The sequence below is a fragment of the Pleurodeles waltl genome, chromosome 3_1 (genome assembly GCF_031143425.1).
Source record: "Pleurodeles waltl isolate 20211129_DDA chromosome 3_1, aPleWal1.hap1.20221129, whole genome shotgun sequence".
Lineage (NCBI taxonomy): Eukaryota > Metazoa > Chordata > Amphibia > Caudata > Salamandridae > Pleurodeles > Pleurodeles waltl.
In genome coordinates, this window is record NC_090440.1 from 125,190,563 (window position 1) to 125,216,683 (window position 26,121).

General features: G+C 45.9%; 1 protein-coding gene and 1 long non-coding RNA gene across 4 annotated transcripts in view; one reads left to right on the forward strand and one right to left on the reverse strand.

Annotated features, from left to right (window-relative positions):
* The window catches only part of ANO3 (anoctamin 3), a 1,608,515-nt gene that overhangs the window by 826,681 nt on the left and 755,713 nt on the right, over positions 1-26,121 (forward strand). For all 3 annotated transcript variants that reach the window (XM_069221955.1, XM_069221956.1, XM_069221954.1), the window contains one exon: positions 54-150. In XM_069221955.1, coding sequence (XP_069078056.1) covers positions 54-150 — 97 coding nt within the window. The remainder of the gene's footprint in view (positions 1-53; positions 151-26,121) is intronic.
* The window catches only part of LOC138283830 (uncharacterized), a 110,186-nt gene that overhangs the window by 46,838 nt on the left and 37,227 nt on the right, over positions 1-26,121 (reverse strand). The window contains exon 2 of the long non-coding RNA XR_011201319.1: positions 5,331-5,379. This is a non-coding gene — a long non-coding RNA (uncharacterized lncRNA). The remainder of the gene's footprint in view (positions 1-5,330; positions 5,380-26,121) is intronic.

Sequence of the window (26,121 nt, forward strand, 5' to 3'; positions counted from 1 at the left end):
ATATAGAAAAATCTTTTTATCATCACAGATTATCTTTTTTCTTTTGTTTTAAGTAAAGAGATATGCGAAGCAAATGAAACCATCATGTGCCCGATGTGTGAACGTAACTGCTCACTACAAAGACTTAATGAGAGCTGCATCTATGCCAAGGTAATCTTTTTTTAACATTAACTACTCCATGTTTTAATGGTTGTGCTTCTTCCAGTATGTACTGTTTTTTTTGTTTTCTTTTCACCAAATTAGTGGTACGTCAAGTGCTGCAAGAGTAAGGAGAAGCATGTACTTTGAGTCACTTACAGATAGTAACATAGTAAAGTTGTCAAGGGCTCAAATGTTGCATAGCTGCTTATATGTTTTAGTCTGAAAAACAATTATCATGTGCACACCTATCTTTCACGCTTCCTCCTCCATCACATTTCTAGACACTGTGCTCCAAAAGAAAATAAGAGCACCTCTCTGGCCACTTATGCATCACAACAAAACATTTCCCACATTACATAACTTACAGTCCCCACCCATGCATTTTGACACTGTGCTGCCTACTACCTGTCTGAAAATGTACTTTTGCGCTCCGCTTCTGGGTATGAAGTGCTATATAAATGTACAACAATAATGCAATACACTAGGACTTTCTCCCACATCTGGTTCTGTTATTTCCTTCTTTTTCCTGCACAGGCCCCAAGATCTCTGGTGTAACAGAACGCTAGTGTGAAGTTCTTTGTGAGTGCAGGAGGCATACCATATTGATTTGCAAGTGTGGTGGGTAACAGTTCCTCCCCACTATTCCTCTCAAGAAGGTCCATCCTGCCAACACCCAGCCCCCTTTGTAACACTGTTTGGAAGAAACATACAAAAGGCCAAATACACCTGGTAGCATACCTGCTCATGTAACTCAGAACACAGACTGCATGCACCAAATAGTTAGGACAAGAAAATGCAAACTTTCTAAAAGTGGCATTTTCAGAATTGTGACTTAAAATTCGAAGTCACTATTAAAGAATATTTTAAATTACAATTCTTTCGAGCCCAAATATGACATTTCTACTTGTTTACAGGCAAAGGTTCTCACTTGTAATAAGGTAACATTTCTAACCTTTTAAATACAATGCACCCTGCCCTATAAGCCTTTAGGGCCTACCTTTGAAGTGACTTGCATGGATTAAAAAGTAAGGATTAAGCCTGGCAAAAGATTTATTTTCCAGGTTGAATTGGCAGTTCAAAACTGCACTGTATGCTTCGGTGGCGGGCCTGAGACATTTTTTAAAAGGCTACTTCTTGGACCTGGCCCTCTCTGCGGGGACACGCCCTACGTTTTTGCCTTTTACCCTCCACTTCTACTGAATCTGTTTTTGTTGGTCTTAGGACTCTGTGACCTTTACTATTGCTAATCACTGCTAAAGTGCTTATTCACTCTCCTAAAAACATGGGTAAATTGGCTTGTAACCAATTGGAATATTTAATTTACATATAAGTCACTAGTAGAGCGGTATACCATATATCTGGGGCCTGTAAATTAAATGCTAACAGTGAGCCTGCAGCACATATTGTGCCACCCACTTAAGTAACACATTAAAGCTTGTCCCAGGTCTGCCACTGCAGCCTGAAGGCAGTTTTAAACTGGTGTGTCAACTTTGCATTAAAACTCCCCTGCCAAGCCTTTAAATTCCTATTTTATTACATATAAGCCACCCCTAAGGTAGGCCCTAGATTGTAGTGTACTATGTAGTTAAAAGGTTCAACATGTACTTTTAAGTTTTACATATCCTGGTAGGGAAAACTATTAAATTTGTTTTTCATTACTGTGAAACCTATCCCTCCCATAGTATAACACTGGAGATTCCTTATTACATTTAATAGGCTGTAGTTTCCAAGCAGTGGTCCCCCCAAGACCTACTTAATGGTGGTCACTGTGCAGCGGCGTGTGCAGCAGGCACACTGTTGGCACACCGAAGGCAGGCCAAAGGCAATCCCGTCTGCGCCCATCCGCGCCTGGACTGTGCCCAGTGCCAGAACCCCTGGAGCTACAACCCACCACTGCTACATCCCCAACAAGATCTAGAACCTCAGACCCCCTACACTGACTACAGCATCACCCCACCTCATTCTACAAAAGGCCCCTTCTCTTGCCGCAACTGTAGCTTCTCCTGCAACATAGTAACCACCACTGCCCCAACTCAGCTGACCACCAATGACAAACCACGACTCCAGAGCTCTACTCAACATCCGATCACTGCAGAGTGACTCAGGGCTTCTCCCTGCGCCCCACCCTTATCAACATCTCCACGGCCATGCTCGCTAATATCATCAAAAACCACAGACTCAACATCATCTCCTATGCTGACGACACCCAGCTGATCCTCTCCCTCGCCGGTGAACCTAAAACTGCAAAAACAAACTATCTCAATGGAATGAAGGCAGTCGCTGCCTGAATGAAGAACAGCTGTCTGAAACTCACCTCTGACAAAACCGAGGTCCTCATCCTGGGCTCCACCCCCTCTACCTGGGATGACTCCTGGTGGCCCTCAACCCTCAGAACCCCCACGCCCACCGACCACCTACGAAACCTCGCATGATCCTCGACTCCTTGTTCTTAATGAACCACCAAATCAACACCCTTTCATCCTCGTGCTTCCACACACTCTTCGTGCTTTGGAAGATTTAAAAAGGGACACTGATCGAGTCCCGGAGAACATTCACCCAGGGGCTAGTCAATAGCAAATTAGACTACAGCAACACACTCTACGCAGGCACCACCCAAATACTCCAAAAGAAACTACTGAGAATCCAGAACATCTCAGCCAGACTCATCCTAGACATCCCCTGCCGCAGCCACATCTCCAGTCACCTGAGAGACCTTAACTGGCTCCCTATCAACAAAAGAATCACCTTCAAGCTCCCCATGGACGCTTACAAGGCCCTCCACAACATCAGACCCACATACCTCAACCCCCACCTGACCTTGTGCATGCCCACCCGGCACCTCCGCCTCGCCCAACTCACCCTTGCCGCAAGGATACATAAGAACTCAGCCGGAGGAAGATCCTGCTCTTTCCTCACCGCAAAGACCTGAAACGCTGTCCTGCTAAACCTCAGGCAATCACCCTCAATTCAAGAAGGACCTCAAGACATAGCTCTTCGACTGATTCTTTACTACCCCCAGTGCATTGAGACACTTCTACTCCAGACATCACTACTGCGGCACCCCCAGGGTACAAGATGATCCACTGTGACTGACCCAGCAGACACAGCAGAGGCATTGCCATGATAAGCAAAGACTCTCTCCACTGCACCACCTTGGACGACGGCACTACACTGATCATTGAGCACCTCAACTTCCAGATCAGACCAGACGCCAACACCACCATACAAGGAACCTATGCCTACAGACCTCCTGGCCCCACCCCTACTTCTGCAACTACTTACCTGGATCACTGCCCTCCCAAAACACCAGACCTGGCCCCGCAGACACCCTCAAACCACCACCAGGAACAATCCTACCAAGCAAGCCACACGGTTCACAGCACAACTCTGAACTCTCAAGCAACACTGCAGCAAATTAGAAACAGTGGTGCACCCACAAAACTCCAGCTAACCTCCACTCAAGTCCACTCTCAAGACCTACCACCGCCGACTCAGGGAAACCAAGAAAGAGGCACTCTCCACCGACATTGAAGCCAGCACCAACCACACCAGAGAACTCTTTAGCATTGTCAGAGAATTATCCTGCCCCTCTGTCATGACAAACACAGTCCACCCTTCCCAAGCACTCTGTGACAAGCTGTCTGACTACTTCCATCTCAAAATCTCAGACATCAACATCAACTTGAGACCTAGCACTCCCACTTCAACCCACCCCACACCCAATCCAACACAACCCTGCCCTAGATCCTCGAAAGGAATCAGCTCTCTACAGAGGATACTCTCACAATCATGACCTCCATGTACTCCGATTCCCCTTGTGGACCCCGTCTTCACCACCTATACAGCCTAGGAAAAGAAGAAATCAGAACAGCCCTCACGGAAATCCTCTGCACCTCCATCACCACAGCCACCTTTTCCAATGCCTCGAAAAATGCAGAGGTCAAGCCTCTACTGAAGAAACCATCAGCCAACCCCAACAAGCTAAAAAATTACTGACCAATCTTGCTCTTTCCGTTCCCCATCAAAGTCCTGAAAAAAGCCATCAACTGCCAGCTCACGAAGTACCTCGAACACAACAACTTACTCTACCCATCACAATCTGGCATCCGAACAAAACAAAGCACAGAGACTCTCCTGATTGCAGCCACTGATGACCTAAGACGCCTCTTTGACCTCAGGGGATCTGTGGCCTTCATCCTCCTCAACCTTTCCGCTGCCGTCTCTCACTGTACCCTAATCAGCAGACTCCACACTGCACCCAAAACAAAGCACTCAAATGGATCTGCTCCTTTCTCACCTACCTCAACAACCACCTCTTGTTCCATCTACCGACCACAGAACTCCGATCAACCACCCTAGCTCTGGTCCACATGCCATGCATCTGCTGCAAACACTTCGGACCCCACTCCTTCTCCCACCTTGCTGCCAAGTCCTCGAACGACCTCCTCATCCACCATCACTCCCTGAAGGAAATCAGAAAACAACTCAAGACCTGGCTCTTTGACCACCACGTCTGCCAGCCAGGCTAGGCCCACAGCACCAAACCTGAGCCTGGAGACCCCCTGGGTGACAAGCTCACGCTTCACAAGAACACCCGGATTGATTGAAGGATGTCATGGTTGATATCTTCGGAATTGTGGTGAAAAGCCCTATTTAAAAGTAAAATTGGGTTATTGATCACAATTTTAAAAATGCTACTTTTAGAAAGTTGACAAAACAGTGACCCTAAAGCAATCCTTCCCTGGAGCCAACAAAAGTTCTGAAGCTCACTGTAACTTTTTGTTAAGAAAAACCTTCTGCTAAAATCTGTGAAGCCAAACCCTAATCGGTTCAAAGTAACAGAGGTTTATATAGAACTGGTAAAATTGTGATCACCTCCAATTTAAATTTGTCTCACATGCCATTTAATGTACCTCACATTGTATGATAAACATGTCATTATAATGATCATTGTATACACATCTTCTTGCCTCATACAACCATTTTCAGTCTAGATTCCAGATTTTCTTTAAGAAAAAAATGACTAAATTTATATTGATACTGAAGCAAGCCAAGGGATTCTTTGACCCACAAGATGAGATTTCTCTGTGTAGTTAGCAAATAGTTTGAAAATAGGCTGGGCTCTCACCAACCCTGCCATAGGTGTAGTTCCCAAGTGTGGACATGTATGTAGAATATTACAGACTTACCACAGACTCTGCATGGGACAGTTCGAAAGGAGGAATCTTCCTCTTTGTTCTGAGAAGTTAAAAAAAAGTACAGTTAAACATTTGCAAGGCACCAACACACACTGTAAGAGTTGAATTCAAAGCAATTCAAAACAATTGGGGACATCTGAATTTCATACTATGCTAGGTGCACCACTAATTAAGAATCCTATTTACAGTTTTTTTCACCATAATCCAAGCCACCATCTATGACTCATGGACAAGGGACAGGGGTCAGTTAAGGAAAAGGTTTCCCTGCCCGCATTAGTCAGTATCAATAGGCTAAAATAGATTACATACTGACCCCTATACTACGCTGTGTTAGCCATCAATTAAATACCAGATCTGGTTTTCTTTTTACTACTATTAATCCCACCAACCTTGAGAATTTCTTTCTGCTCACATTATACAGTGACAATAAAGCTTGGTGTGGGATATACGAATATACCTAGATAATGTGATCCTGATCTCATAGTGCCTACTCCCAGCCATTTAATGGAGTTAGGGTTTGGGTGTAGGCACCAAGTTAGTTATACAATGTATTGAGTTCTCCTACTCAAGGGTATGGGACTGCTTTTACAGTGACTACAGATGTAGTCCACCTTCATAGTGACTGATGATGTAGGACCCTGAAAATTGCAAGGTGTGAACATGAGTGTTGCATCTTCACTTTTTTATGCACAAATTGAAGAAATGATTGATAGAAGTTGTTAGAAATGGGGTCTTTGGTTGGCAGTCAGGTAACCCCCTGTCTAAGCAAGGACCCTCACTCTAGTCAGGGTAAAAGAGAATCGCACTCAGTTTACCCCCGCCTACTCCCTTGGTAGATTAGTAGGTTGGCACAAGCAGGTAGGCTTAACTTCCGAGACAATGTGTAAAGTATTTGTACCAACACACACAGTAATTCAGTAAGAACACTACAAACTAACTCAAAACCAGGTTAGAACAATAGCCAATATTTATCTGAACGAAACAAGACCAAAACGACAAATATCCGACATACACAAGTCAAGTTATGAACTTTTACAGATTAAACTCAAAAGTAGCGCTTAGAATCACAAAATGCTTCAATGAGGTGATAACATGGCCTTGTGAAGGAGACAATCCTAACAGTCCAGTGCCAATGGCACCAGTTACGGAGTCAAGCAGACCCCCAGGTACAGTACCTTAGTAAAATGTGGAAACAAGCCGGTGTACGGAGTCAGGGATCACAGCATCGCTGGAACCGAGGCGGCTTCGGTTCCGGTGCTGCAGAGCGAAGGAGCGGAGGCATCGGGTCCTTGCTGCAGAGTGGTGGAGGTGAGGCAGCGTTGGTGCAAAGTGTTGGATCCGCGCACTCCGGTGGTCACGACGTGGTGCGGCCACTTACACGTAGTCGCGGACTTCAGCGGGGCTGCAGTGGTGTCGGGCCTGTGGGGTCATCGCACTCCAGCGAGGACCATGGCTTTGGAAGCAGGTGGAGTCAAGAGATTTGGCAGCGGTGTCGGTCAAAGGGAATCTACACTTTAATAACATTTAAAGGCACCCCCCATGTTAACCTATGAGACAGATAGGGCTTGCAACAGTGAAAACCGAATTTGGCAGTATTTCACTGTTAGGACATGTGAAACACATAAGTGCATGCCCCACCTTTAATATACACTGCATCCTTCCCATGGAGCTACCTAGGGCCTACCTTAGTGGTGCCTTACATGAAAAAAAGGAAATGTTTAGGCCTGGCTAGTGGGTACACTTGCCAAGTCGAACTGGCAGTTTAAAACTGCACACATAGACACTGCAGTGGAAGGACTGAGTCGTTTCTACAGGGCTACTAATGTAGGTGGCACAACCAGTGCTGCAGGCCCACTAGTAGCATTTAGTTTACAGGCACTGTACTAGGGACTTACTAGTCAATCAAATATGCCAATCATGGAAAGCCAATAACACATACATTTTATATAGGAGCACTTGCACTTTAGCACTGGATAGCAGTGGTAAAGTGCCCAGGTTATCAAAAACAGCAAAAACCAAGTCCTGCAAACATCAACACCTGGGAAACAGGGCACAAAGTTAAGGGAGACCACGCCAAAGATGCCAAGTCTAACAGAAGTGAACCACATGTGTGACTCACATTGTGTTTTTAGAGTGACTTGCATTATATATACTTTTTTGCTAGAAATGAATACGTTGGATAAACCTTGATGTGATATTTGATGTATTGTTATCTCTTTCTAGGAACACTGACAACAAGAGGGATAGGTGAATATTGTTCTACCTAGTCTATTCATCCATTCATGCAAACTTGTGTACTGGCCGATGATGAAGCATGCCACAAATATCTGGGTGAGGCCTTTCCTTCCATAAACACCTGCGCCCAAATTTAAGAAAAGTGGTGCTGTATTATATGCAGCTCCACTTTTCCTGTGCCCATCACTGCCCCCTAAAATCACCATGTGTGCACTGTACTAAACATATAGTGCACCATGGCGCAGGCTAGGGACAATAGCATCATCATTTTATGCTATTGTAGTACATTGCAGGATTAGCGCCAAAAATGTTGGCACTAATCCTGCAAGGTACATAGGGGCCCATTAATAGTAATGGTGTATCCCCTTTTAACGCCTGGTCTATTTAGGCATTAAAAATAGCCGTTAAAAATGGCGCAGTGGAATCTCATAGATTCTACTGTGCCATTTTTGTAGTCCCCCTAACGGGGGAACGCCCCCTAGCATACATTATGAGTGGCGCAGGCATAATGTGGCGCAAGGGGTTACAAAGTGGCACAATGCATGCATTGTAGCACTTTGTAAGTCTGGTGTGGCAAATTTGGCCTCGCTGAGCCACATTAGCATCATAATAAATGACTCTAATGTGGCTCATGGAGGCTCTAGGCCTTCTTAATTCTGGACCCTGGTGTGTTAGGAACATTGGGAGTTCTGGCCATTATAGTTGGGGATTAGGGATTCCTTAGGTAGTCCATGTGAGTCACTTCGGACTGTACTACCTTGGTGATAAGTCAGTACCGTAAGTGGAGGCTGTGAAGCAGGGTCATGTTCCTCTACCTCTCTTTTAGTTGGTGCAAATTCGGAACATGAACAGATAAATAGCATCTAATATTTCATTAAATTCCAACAAGACTTTGCATTTGAATTTCTGCTGATTTGCTAAAAATGTAAACCTTCTAATTCTCTAAGCGTTAATAAGCGCACTCATCCTAGAGTCCCGTTAATATGATGGGTGCTTATATGACCAGCCTAGTGTCCCCTGAAACCAGAAATCCCTCTCTTACCAACTAAACCAAGGCTTCTCATGCACTGTTTTCATCTAGAAATTTAAGAATTGTCTGTGTCGGCTGTCTCATCAGACATCTGGCTATAGTGTGAGAAGTGAGATATTGAGATAATGAGCAAAATGGTGCATGGCCTGGGCCCGGATTAAAACATAACGAGAGCTGTTCACATAATATTGCTGAAGAAGAACAGTGGCAATATTAATAAGGCTAACGTACATTGGTATATTGTGTATGCAAGCAAATTAAAATAATTATGAAACAGAGAGCTTTCATGTTATGAATTCAGAAGTACATACCCATTTCATGTCACCTTGCCAGGGAGCAGGTGTCATAGGACACATAACTTGAGATACTCAAGCCAATATAATCAAACTAAATATTTGTGCCGTGCTTAACTGCTGATTAAGCCTGAAATAGTTTATAAAAATGTTTGAAAATAGAATCTATTACCCATACCTACATATTGCGCCAAAACCTAAATGCGTCCGGCTCACAAAGCTGATGAATACATGGCCTGATTGGGGAAGCTAATTTCGAAATTATAGCTTCCGCAAACTGGACATGCAAAAAGTTCACATCTACATTTTCCATACCAGCAAACCACTATCTACTATAACTTTTAAAGAACCCCCCTCAATAACTTCTGCATGTTAATGGACCGACCATACCGTTTCAAGAAGGCTTAGATGTATGCCAAAAGGCTTAACTTTGAATCTTGTGTGCCCCCTAAGTGGACCACCTGGTTTCAAGCCTATTAGTCTCTCTCTGTTTTTGTGCCTGGCTGTTTGGTCTACCTGAGTCACTGAGTTGACTTTGAAAGTATAAAGCTCATCCAGGCCAAAATGCATCCAGAGTGGATGGACATCTCCTAAATCGCAGATTTAGTCAAGTGCTTTTGAGAGGTGTTGTAGGCTTCACTTTTTAGGCTTGACATGCATTTGTGAATGTGCATGAGATTATCCTTGGTACCTTTGACAGACCTAACTGAAGAAAGCTGCCAAGGCTTTATTATTGGACCACATGATGTCAAAATATTGTTAAGGACTTCAATCTAGCTCGTCATACTTCTCTGATACTTAAGGCCCCTGGCAACAGCAGGAACTAATTGTTCTGATGTATTCAGTCAAGCATGGAAATATTAGCAGAGCTAGATCAGGTTAATGGGACTTGGTGAGAGTCTTTGCACATCTTGGTGTGTATTAAGACTTTGTAAAACAGTATCAGTCTGATGCTTCTCACTTGGTAAGGCATACATATTCTAGCAAGGTTACTGAATGGCAGAACTTTGAGAACATGAACGTGTCTCTCTGTATAGCTACAGTACTTCAGGCTCCAAAATATAGCAAAGAATGATTTGTAAACGACTAGAACATAACGGAATATATTTTACTATCACTTCATAGTTTAGACTGAACACAGACTGTTAAGGTGGCTTATGGTTATTGAGCAAGAAGATCACAAGGGTTGGAGATGTTCTCTGCCTCTCCATGGCACATCATAAACTGTGGAATATAATGAAAACCACTGTACATGCTGTGGCACCCGTTGACCCCCTAATGTAAGGACTTCTGTTTTATTAATGAGTATACCACTTTACATGTGCAACAACACTCACTTACTTGAATTAATAATTATTTTGATATACACATAATAGACATGTCAAAAGATCTTAAATTCTTATTTTTTAGGTGTCTAGTTTAATATTCACTCCCACAATCAAAATGCGCCTTTCATGTCAGTGTTATAATAACACAAAATACAAAATAACTCTAAATACACCTCTCTAGTGCACAAAATATAATGAAAACCAGTTAGCTGCAATGTCATCGCAAACAACGTGTCACGCCTTTTCATTTCTGATGGAGAGAATGATGAAGCCTTTGAATAGGTGTTCCGCAGTTAAAAGGTGTGTGCATTTTCTCTACCTCATCTTTGAATATACAAATACTTTGGTTCTACTCGTCTCCACCATGGACCTGCATTAGCTCACATATGCTTCTGTAAGCGGTCAGTGATTTTAGTAGAGGTGAACATTTTCAATGTGCTGTTGGCACGTGTGCTCTCTTTATCGCCTAGCATTTGCTTTCAGGCATCCTTGCACACCAACGAGACATCATCCATCCATTTCTCAAAGAAAACAGCTATTTTGAATCTACCAGGAGGTACCAATCAATTTCTTGCTTTCAGTTTTTAGCTCCTTGAGTGCCGTCTTAAATATCAGGTGCCAGCACAAAAAGTCAAATATCCCCACTCTTGAACTTTATCTTAAATGAATGAGATTATACATCTATATATTTCTTGTGATGGTAGTAACCACTTTGAGATTTCTAATTTACAAGTATATTCAGTGTTGGAAAATGGGTTATTGGTAGGGCAGGTAGGTACCTACACCTAGCAACAAGCCACAAACCTCCACAAAAGTACAGTTAGGTCTCAGTAAATTAATCCCAGCTCTACCCTTGGTAGCTTGGCATCGAGCGTCAAGGCTTAACTTAGGAGACAAAGTGTAAAGCATTCAAATATCACACAACAGTAATTAAATAAAACACAGGAAACAGTTTAAAAATCCAAAACCAATTTATAAAAATAGCTTATATTTTTATCTTTAAAATGACACAAAAACGATTAAAATCGGTTCAGGGGAACCGGAGATATGAATTTTTAAAGTATTATTATTTTCTAGCGCATAGAAACAAAAAGCGCCAATCGGGTCATCTGGTTGCACCAGGACCGGGACAAAGTCAAACTTTCAGGCCGACCGCGATGGAGCCCTGCTCGGCTACAGGTCGCGGGAGGCCTCGGTTAAAAAGTTACCTTCTGACTTAGTCTTTATTTTGAAGTTTTTCTTCACCGGGACGAACCTGCCAGTTGGATCCGACCTCCTGGAGCCCTTGTCCGGATACGCGAAGTCGGTTTCCTCGGTGGTGATTTCTACCTTCGGACTTAGTCGTTTTTTCGAGATGAAAATCCTTCGACCGGGGTAAACCTGGATCTTGATCCGACGTCCGTGGAGCCCTTCTCGGATACGATGGCTGGAAGGTCCCGGTCAACTTTTTACGTTCGGACTTAGTCTCTTTTTTGGATGTTTTTCTTTACCGGGACGAACCACGAAGTCAGGCCGGGTCGCGGTTGAGGCAAGCCGGCTAGAATTTCCGCGTCGGGTCGGTCACTTTATGGAGCTTTTTTCCAAAATTTCTCCAATCTTTTCCAAACTTCTGGGGCTTTACCCAGATGTTCTTTTAAGGTTCTTTTGGGGTCCACAGCTCACCCCAAGGGTCCAGAAGTTCTGTGATGGTCCTTGGGAAGTGCGGACTTCAACTCCCAGAATGCACCTGGCGCAAACTCCTTTTTGGCCACTGGACAGTGGTCAGCTGGTCGCTTTCTTCAGGAGTTGGTGCAGGGGACTCTGGTTTAGCAATTTTTCACCTGTAGCAAACAGGGAGTCCCTCCTTGAACCAATTGAAGCCAGGCAAAGTCCTTCTTGTGGTGAAGCCCAAGTGTGCAGCTGTTGCAGTCCTTCTGAGTGCAGGGTCCAGGTGCAGGCCAGGGGTCCAGCAGGGCAGTCCTTCTTCTTCTTTAGTTCCTTTCTTGTTGAATTCTGGAGGGGATCTGAGGCGTGGGTGCAGGTCTGCCAGTTTTATCCTTGCCCCTGGGTGAAAAGCAGGGGGGCCCTGGTCCTCCAATCAGGGACAGGGTCGTCCCCCTGTGATGACCACTTCCTGGGAAGTGTGGCAAAAATCCATCCCAGAAGGCAACAGTCTCTAAAAATCCAAAATGGATGAATCTGATTTTTAGAGGAGAGATCTGGCTGAGCCCACCCACTGGTGTGGCTAAAAATCATAAACACACCCCTCTCCTGCCCTCTCCTAATCTAATCAAGGGGGCCCCTAGCTGTCTGGGGTTGCAGGATGTGGGGGTGTTGCTGGGTGCTCCAGATGTCCTTCTCTGCCTTTGAAGACCAGTTTGGCAGCCCTCCCCCTTCCTGCTTCCCCATCTGCTGAGGGGAGATTCTCTCCCCCAAGCACATTCCTTTGTGTGAAGTCAGGCCACTTCACACCTCATTAAAGTAGCCTGGCAGAAGCTGCTGCAGGCTGGCCAATCAGAGCACAGCAGCAAAAACAATGCAGAGCTGAAATTGGCAACTTTTTAGGTAAAGTCTAAACTTTTTACCTGCACTAGTTATATTAAATCCAACAACTGGAAGTTGTGGGATTTATTATAACAATCAATTTGATACCAAATTCTTGGTATGTAACACTTAAGGAGACTTTAAAATTTTAAATAAAGTCTGCCCATTCTAGCCTATGAAGGCCATTTACTTCAATGAGGGAAAAACGAATTTGGCTGTTTTTACCTCACCAGGGCTTATAAATCTATTTTTATAAAGTCCCTGCTTATAGTTACATGGCACCCAGCCCTAGGGGCACATAGGGCACACCTTAGGGGTGACTTATATGTAAAAATAAGGTAGTTTAAGACTTTGGAAGTACCTTTAATTCCAAAGTCGAATTTGCATATAACTTTAATTTAAAAGCAGCCAGCAAGGCAGGCTTGCTTTTAAAATGACACTGGGCACCTCAGCAATGCACCTAGGTGTGCACCACCTATGCTGTGGTCCCTAAACCTACATGCCCTACCATATACTAGGGACTTATAGGTAGGTTTACTTAGCCAATTATAATTAGCCTAATTTGCATATCCATTTTACACAGAGCACAGGCCCTGGGACTGGTTAGCAGTACCCAGGGCACCATCAGAGTCAGGAAAACACCAGCATAAAGTGGAAAATGGGGGCAAAAAGTTATGGGGCCTCTGCAATCAGCCCCAGTTTCTCACACAACCCCCCCCCAGCCCACACGCCCAGGAGACTCAGCCCAACCCTGGGAGAGTCTTCCTGGCTTGTTAGGCGAGGAAGACAGTGAAGAAAACTGGCTGTCCCTTTTGCAGGGCCTACTCTGCCTTATATCCCCCTGTCAGGGTCACTCCCTCTGGGTAGTGAAGCCATCCCAACAGTAAAAGGACCCAACTCAAACTGAAACTTCCCTCTAGGGGGGTCTTCCTCCTCTCTCTCTGCCAACTTGGGTAGTGAGGTGCCCACCTCCCCTACTCCTAACTTTGCTAGGGCAAGACCTAGCTTACCCAAAGAGGTCACCCAACACTTGAGCAACCCCACCATGACCAACAGGGTCAGGGGGCCTACTTTGCTATTGGCCTTGGGGTCTGCCTCCCAGGCCAAGTACAGTGCTGCCAGGAAGGCTAGCACCCAGCAGAGGCTACTGACAGCTGTCAGTACCCAGAACCACACCCTAAGCTCTCCACTGACAGGTGGCTGAGCTGCTTTAGGGGCATCTTTGGGGTCCTGGCACCCCTCTTGCTGTCTAGAGTGGGGGGCTACCACCTCCTGTGGCAGACACCCTCCTTCCACTCTCCCTTCTGTCAGTGCAGGGGCAACACCCTGCATCTGGACAGCTGCCTGACTACTCAGGACTTCCTTGGGGTCAGGGGAGGCCTCACCAGTGCCAACTCTGGGCTCCCCCCCTACTGGGGCAGAAGGCCCTTGGCTCCCTGGAACTCTCTTTAAGAGTGGCCTACCCTTCCTTTTCTTCTTTCCTTTTCTTGGGGACCCCTGTCTCCTAACTGTAGGGACTGACTCCCCAGGACTTTGGCTTGGGGGGGCGCCCTGGGCGACCACCCCATCTGTGACCAGACTCACCTCTGGGAGGTCATTGCCCAGGATACAATCTAGGGGAAGGTCAGCACTGACTACCACCCTAATCCAGTCAAGGATACCCTCCCTCTCTAGGGGCACTATGGCTACAGGTTTGGAGGTGACCTCCCCTGTGGCTATCCTGACTTTCTTTGTCTTTCCTGGGACATACATGTCTGGGGTCACTAACCGGTCACTCACTACAGTGTGACTGGCACAGGTGTCTCTCAGGCCAGTGGTAGGGATCCCATTCACTTGAATGTGGTGGAAGTGCCTACTCCCACCCTCAGGGATCACCAGCTTACCATCTGGTCCTGTCTCCCAGCACAATGCTAGGAGGACTTCATCATCTGAGGAATCCTCCTCTATGGCTACACTGGACAGCCCAGTGCTAACCACCTTCTTTGGACAGGCTGCATCTCCTCTGAAGTGACCTGTCTGCTGACAGTCAAAGCAAGCCCTACTGTCCAAGAGCTTTTTTAACCCTGGGTCTCCCTGTCTCTGCATGTCAGATTGGGAGTGGGATTTACTCTCCTCCTTCTTAGGGTTCTGGGGTACAGAGGGAGTCTCTGTGGTGGGCTTACCACCTCCCTCCTTAGGTTTTTGGGGACCTGTCCCCCCCTTCTTGGAGTCTCCCCCCTGGGACTTGACAACCACCCTGGTTCTCAACCACTCATCAGCTGCCTCCCCTAGCTCTCTAGGGTTGGTCAGCTTAGAGTCCACTAGATGCTGGCGTAACCTTTCTTGGATACAATTGGTCAAGATGTGCTCTCTCATGATCAGATTGTATAACCCCTCATAAGTATTTACTTTGTTGCCAATAATCCAGCCCTCTAGTGCCTTTAGTGAGGTGTCCACAAAGTCAACCCAAGACTGGGTACTGACCTTCTGGGTGTCCCTGAACTTCATTCTATATTGCTCAGGGGTCAGACCAAACCTCTTGACTAAGCACCTCTTCATACTAGGGTATGAATCTGCCTCCTCCCCCCTTAAGGTCAGAAGCCTATCCCTCCCTGAGTTGGGGACCAACTCCCACAAAAGGGAACCCCAGTATTGAGGCTTAACCCTTCTCATTTGGAGTGCCCTCTCAAAGGCCCCTAGCCACTTATCTATGTCATCCCCCTCTATATAAGCAGGAACTACCCCCTTGGGTAATCTGGGGCAAACTCCCCCACCCATGGACACCTCAGCTTCTTTATCGCTGCTTCCATCTCTTTTTTCTTTGTATGCCCACTTTTTCTTCTCTAGGGCCAGCTTCTCTGCTTCCAAAGCTATGTAGGCTAGCTGGGCTTCCAGCTCTCTTTCCCTGATGGATGGGTTCTCTCCTCCTGAAAGGACCCTCTTCCTACCACTAGCTTTGGGTCTGCCCCTAGTGACTGTGTCCAGTGAGGACCGTTCCTCCTCTTCCTCACTTGGGGTCTGATGCCTTTCCTCCCCTGAGTGGTTAGAGTTAGCATCATCCTCTTTTGGTTCCTCCTCTGGAGCTTCCTCTGTCTCTACCTCTTAGGCCTCAGCCCATGCTGTCAGGGATTTAATCAGGATTTCCTTCCTGAGATTAGTGGTTGCAGGCAACCCCCTCTCAATACAAAACCCCCTAAGCTGGACTACTGTCAGTGTGGGTAGGCTAGCCAGATCAAGCTCCATGGTTCCCTAGTTTTGTGTCAACAAAAACTTTTTGCAAAAATTGGAAACAAGAATTTAGAAAAATTACAAAAATTCAATAATTGAAATTAATCCAAATTAATTAAAAAAAAAAAAAATTAAAATTAAAAATTAAAAACAATTTTTGCACTAGGACAATTTAAAGGATTTTTAATTTGTTTTATCTAAAACTGTAACGTGATATTGAACACAAGTACAGGATCCCGTCGCTGCTTCCAATTATGTTGGAAAATGGGTTATTGGTAGGGCAGGTAGGTACCTACACCTAGCAACAAGCCACAAACCTCCACAAAAGTACAGTTAGGTCTCAGTAAATTAATCCCAGCTCTACCCTTGGTAGCTTGGCATCGAGCGTCAAGGCTTAACTTAGGAGACAAAGTGTAAAGCATTCAAATATCACACAACAGTAATTAAATAAAACACAGGAAACAGTTTAAAAATCCAAAACCAATTTATAAAAATAGCTTATATTTTTATCTTTAAAATGACACAAAAACGATTAAAATCGGTTCAGGGGAACCGGAGATATGAATTTTTAAAGTATTATTATTTTCTAGCGCATAGAAACAAAAAGCGCCAATCGGGTCATCTGGTTGCACCAGGACCGGGACAAAGTCAAACTTTCAGGCCGACCGCGATGGAGCCCTGCTCGGCTACAGGTCGCGGGAGGCCTCGGTTAAAAAGTTACCTTCTGACTTAGTCTTTATTTTGAAGTTTTTCTTCACCGGGACGAACCTGCCAGTTGGATCCGACCTCCTGGAGCCCTTGTCCGGATACGCGAAGTCGGTTTCCTCGGTGGTGATTTCTACCTTCGGACTTAGTCGTTTTTTCGAGATGAAAATCCTTCGACCGGGGTAAACCTGGATCTTGATCCGACGTCCGTGGAGCCCTTCTCGGATACGATGGCTGGAAGGTCCCGGTCAACTTTTTACGTTCGGACTTAGTCTCTTTTTTGGATGTTTTTCTTTACCGGGACGAACCACGAAGTCAGGCCGGGTCGCGGTTGAGGCAAGCCGGCTAGAATTTCCGCGTCGGGTCGGTCACTTTATGGAGCTTTTTTCCAAAATTTCTCCAATCTTTTCCAAACTTCTGGGGCTTCACCCAGATGTTCTTTTAAGGTTCTTTTGGGGTCCACAGCTCACCCCAAGGGTCCAGAAGTTCTGTGATGGTCCTTGGGAAGTGCGGACTTCAACTCCCAGAATGCACCTGGCGCAAACTCCTTTTTGGCCACTGGACAGTGGTCAGCTGGTCGCTTTCTTCAGGAGTTGGTGCAGGGGACTCTGGTTTAGCAATTTTTCACCTGTAGCAAACAGGGAGTCCCTCCTTGAACCAATTGAAGCCAGGCAAAGTCCTTCTTGTGGTGAAGCCCAAGTGTGCAGCTGTTGCAGTCCTTCTAAGTGCAGGGTCCAGGTGCAGGCCAGGGGTCCAGCAGGGCAGTCCTTCTTCTTCTTTAGTTCCTTTCTTGTTGAATTCTGGAGGGGATCTGAGGCGTGGGTGCAGGTCTGCCAGTTTTATCCTTGCCCCTGGGTGAAAAGCAGGGGGGCCCTGGTCCTCCAATCAGGGACAGGGTCGTCCCCCTGTGATGACCACTTCCTGGGAAGTGTGGCAAAAATCCATCCCAGAAGGCAACAGTCTCTAAAAATCCAAAATGGATGAATCTGATTTTTAGAGGAGAGATCTGGCTGAGCCCACCCACTGGTGTGGCTAAAAATCATAAACACACCCCTCTCCTGCCCTCTCCTAATCTAATCAAGGGGGCCCCTAGCTGTCTGGGGTTGCAGGATGTGGGGGTGTTGCTGGGTGCTCCAGATGTCCTTCTCTGCCTTTGAAGACCAGTTTGGCAGCCCTCCCCCTTCCTGCTTCCCCATCTGCTGAGGGGAGATTCTCTCCCCCAAGCACATTCCTTTGTGTGAAGTCAGGCCACTTCACACCTCATTAAAGTAGCCTGGCAGAAGCTGCTGCAGGCTGGCCAATCAGAGCACAGCAGCAAAAACAATGCAGAGCTGAAATTGGCAACTTTTTAGGTAAAGTCTAAACTTTTTACCTGCACCAGTTATATTAAATCCAACAACTGGAAGTTGTGGGATTTATTATAACAATCAATTTGATACCAAATTCTTGGTATGTAACACTTAAGGAGACTTTAAAATTTTAAATAAAGTCTGCCCATTCTAGCCTATGAAGGCCATTTACTTCAATGAGGGAAAAACGAATTTGGCTGTTTTTACCTCACCAGGGCTTATAAATCTATTTTTATAAAGTCCCTGCTTATAGTTACATGGCACCCAGCCCTAGGGGCACATAGGGCACACCTTAGGGGTGACTTATATGTAAAAATAAGGTAGTTTAAGACTTTGGAAGTACCTTTAATTCCAAAGTCGAATTTGCATATAACTTTAATTTAAAAGCAGCCAGCAAGGCAGGCTTGCTTTTAAAATGACACTGGGCACCTCAGCAATGCACCTAGGTGTGCACCACCTATGCTGTGGTCCCTAAACCTACATGCCCTACCATATACTAGGGACTTATAGGTAGGTTTACTTAGCCAATTATAATTAGCCTAATTTGCATATCCATTTTACACAGAGCACAGGCCCTGGGACTGGTTAGCAGTACCCAGGGCACCATCAGAGTCAGGAAAACACCAGCATAAAGTGGAAAATGGGGGCAAAAAGTTATGGGGCCTCTGCAATCAGCCCCAGTTTCTCACATTCAGATTATGAGACTCGCCACAGTAGGGTATATAGTGTCATCCTCAAGTGGGAGACAATGTCAGGGGAAGAGAACTAGAAGAGATACTACCCTATTGCCTGTGAATAAAAATAGACAGGAATCGCGAACTTGTTTGATGCGTTTCCAAGCAGTCTTTGTTTGCGCACGGAGATGTTCAAGGGAAAGGGTAGGGAAGAAAGCTGATAAGATGATAGGATGATGGTCTGTAGCTAGGGCAACTTTTCCACATAAAAACGGCCGATTTGTTCAAGTAATAAAGGGGGTTTGAAAACGAATTACTCCAAATTCCTATGTATTTAGCATAACAATTACGCCTGTGATTGGTTTTATAATTTGTCAAGCATATTTTAAACAGATTTGAAATAAATTTAATTTGGTGTCTTTTTATGTTTGTTGTTTTTACGGTTCAATTAATGGAAACTCTGGGCTTTTTGACAGTGATTTTTTTACATGTTTTGCCAGGCACATATCAGCCATGTTGATAACATACCGCACCGGGGCCCTAGTATACCTAGGCCCTTATTGATACTTTTTGATGCAAAACTGCATTTGCGTAGTTTTGAGTAAAAAAGTATAGCAACGACTTGCGCCATTCCAGGACGCCAGTCGGGTACCACATTTATGGAATGGCAAAAAATGGCAAAGGGTGGGCTAGCATAAAAAAAAAACGACGTTAGCCGGGTTGGGGTGGCGGTATGGGAAAAGGGTGTTTTGCACCAAAAAATGACGTTAGGTTGGTTAGAGGCAAACAAAAATGTCTCTGTTAGAAATGGGGTCTTTGGTTCGAAAATCCGACATACACAAGTCATGTTATGAATTTTTAGAGATTAAACTCAAAAATAGCGTTTAGAAACAAAAATGCTTCGATGAGATGTTAACACGGCGTCGTGACGGAGTCGTTCCCAACAAGCCGACACCAGTGGCGCCGGACACGGAGTCGTGTAGACCCCCAAGTACAGTACCTTTGGTGAAGAGTGAAAACAAGCCGATGCGCGAAGTCGGGGATCGCGCTGTCTGTGCGAAACGTTGAATCTGTGCACTTCGAGCGGCGTCGGTCATGACGTGGTGCGGCGACTTCCACGGAGTCGCGGACTGCAGCGGCGTCGGGCCTGCAAAGAGCGTCACGTTCCAGCGAAGGTCACGGCGTCTGGTGCAGGCGGCATTACCAGATTCAGCAGCGGCGGCGGTCCGGAGTCGTCCGAAGTCGATTTCCTTGGATTTCCACCAGCTTTCCTTTCAAGGGCCCAGGGACTGGATCGGGCACCACTTGTCAGAGCAGGAGTCTCTCCAGAGACTCCAGGTGCTGGCAGAGAGAAGTCTTTGCTGTCCCTGAGACTTCAAACAACAGGAGGCAAGTTCTAAATCAAGCCCTTGGAGATTTCTTCACAAGATGGAAGGCACACAAAGTCCAGTCTTTGCCCTCTCACTCTGGCAGAAGCAGCACTGCAGGAAAGCTCCACAAAGCACAGTCACAGGCAGGGCAGCACTTCTTCCTCAGCTATCAGCTCTTCTCCAGGCAGAGGTTCCTCTTAGTTCCAGAAGTGTTTCTAAAGTCTGTAGATTTGGGCGCCCTTCTTATACCCATTTTAGTCTTTGAAGTCACCTTTCTTCAAAGGGGACTCACACCTACTTGTGAAATCCTGCCTTGCCCAGGCAAGGCCTCAGACACACACCAGGGGGTTGGAGCCGGCATTGTCAGAGGCAGGCACAGTCCTTTCAGACGAGAGTGACCACTCCCCCCCTCCCTCCTAGCAGAGATGGCTAATCAGGAAATGCAGGTTACACCCCAGCCCCCTTTGTCTAGTGCGAGGTGAAAAACAACCCAACTGTCAAACTGACCCAGACAGGGAATCCACAAACACGGCAGAGTCACAGAATGGTTTAAGCAAGAAAATGCTCACTTTCTAAAAGTGGCATTTTCAAACGCACAATCTTAAAATCAACTTTACTAAAAGATGTATTTTTTAATTGAGAGTTCAGGGACCCCAAACTCCACATGTCCATCTACTCTCTAGGGGAATCTACACTTTAATCATATTTAAAGGTAGCCCCCATATTATCCTATGAGAGAGACAGGCCTTGCAACAGTGAAAAACAAAATTGGCAGTATTTCAATGTCAGGACATATAAACCACATTACTACATGTCCTACCTTATCCATACACTGCACCCTGCCCTTGGGGTTACCTAGAGCCTACCTTAGGGGTGCCTTACATGTAAGAAAAGGGAAGGTTTAGGCCTAGCAAGTGGGTACACTTACCAAGTCGAATTTACAGTGTAAAAATACACTTACAGACACTGCAGTGGCAGGTCTGAGACATGATTACAGAGCTACTTATGTGGGTGGCACAACCAGTGCTGCAGGCCCACTAGTAGCATTTGATTTACAGGCTCTGGCACCTCTAGTGCACCTTACTAGGGACTTACTAGTAAATCAAATATGCCAATCATGGATAAACCAATTACATACAATTTACACGGAGAGCATATGCACTTTAGCACTGGTTAGCAGTGGTAAAGTGCTCAGAGTTGAAAAGCCAACAGCAACAGGCCAGAAAAAAAATAGGAGGCAGGAGGCAAAAAGACTGGGGATGACCCTGCATAAGCAAAAGTCCAACAGCCTCTAACTAGCCTAGCATCATTTTCTAATGCAAAACCATCCATACCACATGACTCCTGTCTGATAAAAGAGAGGAGTCATGCCCACCACCCCAATGGCAAGCACAGGGGACAAGGGCCCCCTTGGCATGGCAATTGCACACTGTGCCATGCAAGTTGCCATGCAAGTTGGGCCCCGATGGCACTTTAATTAAAAAAATGAATAAACTGAACTACAATTACCCTTCTTGTTTGGGATGGGGTCCCCCATCCTCTGTTGTCCCTTTGGTGTGAGTAGGGGTGTTCCAGGGGGTTGAGGAGGGCACCTGTGGCACCATTCCATGGTGTTTCACCAGGAAATGGGTCCATAGGTCTCTCAATGCCTGGTCTGACCCAGGCTTTAAATAATGGTGCAAAGCAAGCTTTGCACCATTATTCAGCCCCTCCTCCCACCCGTGCATCATTTCAGCATGGGTGTAAAAATGGAGCTATGGGGTTAGCACCATTTTTTAGATGGGAATGCCTACCTTGCATCTCATTGACGCAAGGTAGGGTCACACATCTACAAAATGGTGCTAACTCCAATATTTTGAAGGTAGACGTGCCGAGTGTCAAAATATAAATATGGAGTTAGTTTTGCACCACATTTGTGTAAAAAAAATGACGCAAATTTGGCAAAAATGGAGTATAAATTGCCCCTTAGTGCCCCTGGCACCCAGCAGGTGTTTGTCTGTGCTTTGTGTGCTCCTGGGACACTATTGTATTACAGAAGGAGCCACAGACACTTGTGTGGCCCCTTCTATAATACTGATGGCCCTGGTGCAATGTAGCACCAGCACAATCTTCAGAAGATGTTCCTATCCCATGCAAATGAGGGAATTCATTTGCCTCTGCACCCATGCCATATTACAGGCACAGGTGCAGGGGCAAATAGGCCCTTAGGAGGCACACTGATAGTGCACTACAACAATGTGGTGCACTCTCAGTGCACACCCTGAAAACAGCCCTCTGGAGCTGTGAAAACGGATCCCACGGACCTTCTAGACATTTAACTGCAGGTGATTGCAGTCCCTCACTACACCCACCTGTTAGGTGTAGGGAAATGCATATTTCTACATGGTCAACCTTATTTACTCTGATAACCACACCCCAGTGCAATACTTTGACAACTAAAACATGGCAATGTTCTTAATTGCTAATTGCCACATTTAGCCTACCCATATGCCTTAGTATATTGAACAAAGGTGTACCTAGGGCCTGTAAGGTAAATGTCACTAGTGGACTACAGCACATGTTGTACCACTACTAAAATGACAAAGCCAAATTTGACTGCAGGCCTGCCACCAGTAACTTGGTTGTGCAGGTTTATACTGCAAATTCAACCTATGAAAGTAACTCTTTTCGAAAAACCTAAATCCTCCTTATGATTATAAATATAATTAGGTCACGCCTAACTAGGCCGTATTGCCAAATAAGGCAGTTGTATGGTATGTAAGAGTAGGACATGTAAAGGTGTAATATAAAACATGTACTTACATTGACAAGGCCCCAAAAGCTATTTTCACTATAGATTGGTTAACTGTTCCATAGAAAGTAGTGGGAGTTAATATTAATATTAAATAATGTTATCACCTTGGAATCAGCTAAAAAGTCAACTTTATGCCTTTTTAAATTATTCATTACAATCAAAGTCATTGGTAAAGTTGGATTTGTACTAAAAAGTTCACAAATTTTGTCTGACTGAAGCCTCTAGAAGCCTTTTGGCGGGAGCTTGTACCTGTCACCTAGAAGCTGAATGGCTCCCTAATTAGGTGTGAGCTTGCTCCCAGAGATGAGACAAAGGCCTTGATTGTTGGGAGGTGTTCTTTTACCCTCATCATGGTACCGGGACCAACCTGCCAGCCCATCTGGAGAGGTTTGGCTCAAGCTACATTCTTTTCTACATCAGCAAATCCATTTCCATTCCTGATGCCAATTGGCATCCAATGACACCTAACCCTTTTTGGTTACAGCCTGCCACCTTAAACCACTAAGGAAATCTAACTTCCAGAAAAGAATCTAAATTCCAAAGTAAAAATCTTTACTGAGCCTGGCGTTGAACAGCATCCAATCGATGTCAAAGACTTCATGTGTGCGAATACCAGACTTTTCCTGCTCAGAACTTTTCTGACTTTCGTCAGCGGCTTCACTGAGATCTCGTCCTTCATTAACCCTTCGTCAATTAATGTCTTGGGATCCAGACTGCAGCCTTGCCCAGATGAGGACTCTACCGTCTTGAGAATGTTCTAGATGTGAAGGTAAAATTTTAACTGGGATCAACATGACCTGTGTGTCTGACCCACACTCCATTGCAGTTGGCCATATACCTTATCCTTTTTCCTGGTTCAGTGTGAACAGTTGCACTTTTTGGTGCTACTTTTATTTAAAAATTGAAAACATAATATTTCTGGTTTCCTCTATTGGATTTTTGTTGTTTTAGTGTAATTTTTGTTATGAATATATTCTCTATTTTAACTGTTTCAGTACTTTTAAATGCTTTATACATTTTCTTCAGTTGAGCCGGTCAGCTATATGCCTGTAGGAAAGTAGCCTCTTTCTAGCTTGGTTACCTCCACTTTTGGCCTGTTTGTCAGTGTGTTTGTCTGTGTCTACTGGGATCCTGCTAATCAGGACCCCAGTAGTTATGCTCTCTCCCTTCAATTATGGTTGTTGCATACTGTTAACCCAGTATTTCACCCACAATTTCCATACTGGTGCCCCCTTATAAGGTCCTTGTACATGGTACCTAGGTACCCAGGGCATTGGAGTTCCGGGGATCCCTATGGGCTGCAGCATATGTTTTGCCGCCAATAGGAAGCCCATGCAAAGGTTTCTGCAGGACTGTCATTGCAGCCTGCGTGAAAAGGTGCATGCACCCTTTCACTGCCATTTACACTGCACCAGGTCACTTATAAATCACCCCTATAGCAGGCCCTCCAACCTTGAGGGCAGGGTGCAGAGTACCTGTGTGTGAGGGCACTCCTGCACTAGCATAGGTGTCCCCACGACCTCCAGGACCATTTCCCCAGACTTTTTTAAGTGCAGGGACACCATTTTAAGCGTGTACTGGACATAGGTCACTACCTATGTCCAGCTACATAATGGTAACTCCGAACATAGGCATGTTTGGTATCAAACATGTTGGAATCATACCCCAAGGCTTTTGTAGGCATTGGTTGTATGATTCCATGCACTGTGGGGGCTCCTTAGAGGAGACTCAGTATTGGCATTCCAGTCTTCTTAGGTTTTCCAGCTGCTGCCACCTCTCAGACAGGTTTCTGCCCTCCTGTTGCTTGAGAAGCTCAAGCCCAGGAAGGCAGAGCAAAGGATTTTCTTTGGGAGAGGGATGTTACCCCCTCTCCCTTTAGAAATAGGTGTGCCAGGCTTTAGAGGGGTAGCCTCCCCAAGCCACTGGAAATGCTTTGAAGGGCACTGCCCTCCTCGCATATTCCAGTCCACACCGGTTCAGGGACCCCCAGTCCCTGCTCTGGCACAACAGTGGACAAAGGAAAGGGGCGTGACCACTCTCCTGTCCATCATCACCCCAGGGGTAGTGCTCAGAGCTCCTCCAGAGGGTCCCTGGGTTTTGCCATCTTGGATACAAGTTGGCAGGAAACTCTGGGAGCATTTGAGTGGCCAGTGCCAGCAGGTGATGTCAGAGCCCTCCCCTGATAGGTGCTTACCTGTTTGGCTGACCAGTCCCGCTTTCAGTTGTATTTAGGGTCTTTCCTTTGGGTGGCTCTTCAGATTCGGATTGCAAGACTCCAGCAGGAATCCTCTGCATCCTTTGCTTCACCTTCTCACCAAAGAAACTGCATCTGGACCCTCCAGGAACTCTACAAACTGCTTCAAAGAAGCAAATACGACTTCTGCAACATTGTATCTTCAACTCCTGCCAGCAACTGCAACTGTTTCCCAGTTCTGCATCCTCAGAGAACAGCCTGTCTTCAGGCTGCACCAGAAGAATGAAGGAATCTCCCTTGGAGTGAAGGAGGCACTCCCCTGCTTCAGCAGGTACCTCTCTGCAACGACGACCAGCTGCGTGGGTTCCCTTTCCCAATTAGTTATGTGGATCCTGCATTACGGGTGGTGGACTGAAGTGGTTCAATGGTCCTGGCGTCCTACTGTCCAACTTTGGTGGAGGTAAGAGCTTGCCTCCCCACGCAAGACAGTGCCCCCGTGCACTACGTGTTTTGCAGTTGCCAAGGCTTGATGTCATCCTTCCACAAAGTTCTTCTTGCACCATGCAGCTCCAGCCCCCCACACTCCATCCTTCGATGCACAACTTCCTGAGTGGTTCTCTGGCTGCGTGGGATCATCTGTTATAGTGCTGCGTGGGCCTCCTTTTGCACCTTCTTTGTCCCCGTGCTGTGGGACTCCTGTGCATGCCACCTGGTCTTCTGTGGGCTCTCTGAGTTGCTGAGAGCCCCCATGTGACTCCCCCTCCTGGGTAGAGTCCACCAGGTCCCTCCTGGTCCCGGGCAGCACCATTTTTTGCTAACCACGAGCTTTGTATGTGCCAAGGCTTGTTGGCGGAATCCAGTGATGCAGACCGGACTGCAGTCTTCCATCTGGTGTGGAACATCATCTGCACCTACCAGTAACCCAAATCCCTCTTCTTGGGTGCAGTTCTGACTGTTGTACTTCACCGGTGGTTCTTCTTTTGCACCTTCATCCGGGTTAGCAGGGACTCCTGTTATCCCTGGACTCTTCTGTGCTTCTTGGACTTGGTCCCCTTCTCCCACAGGTCTTCGGGTCCAGGA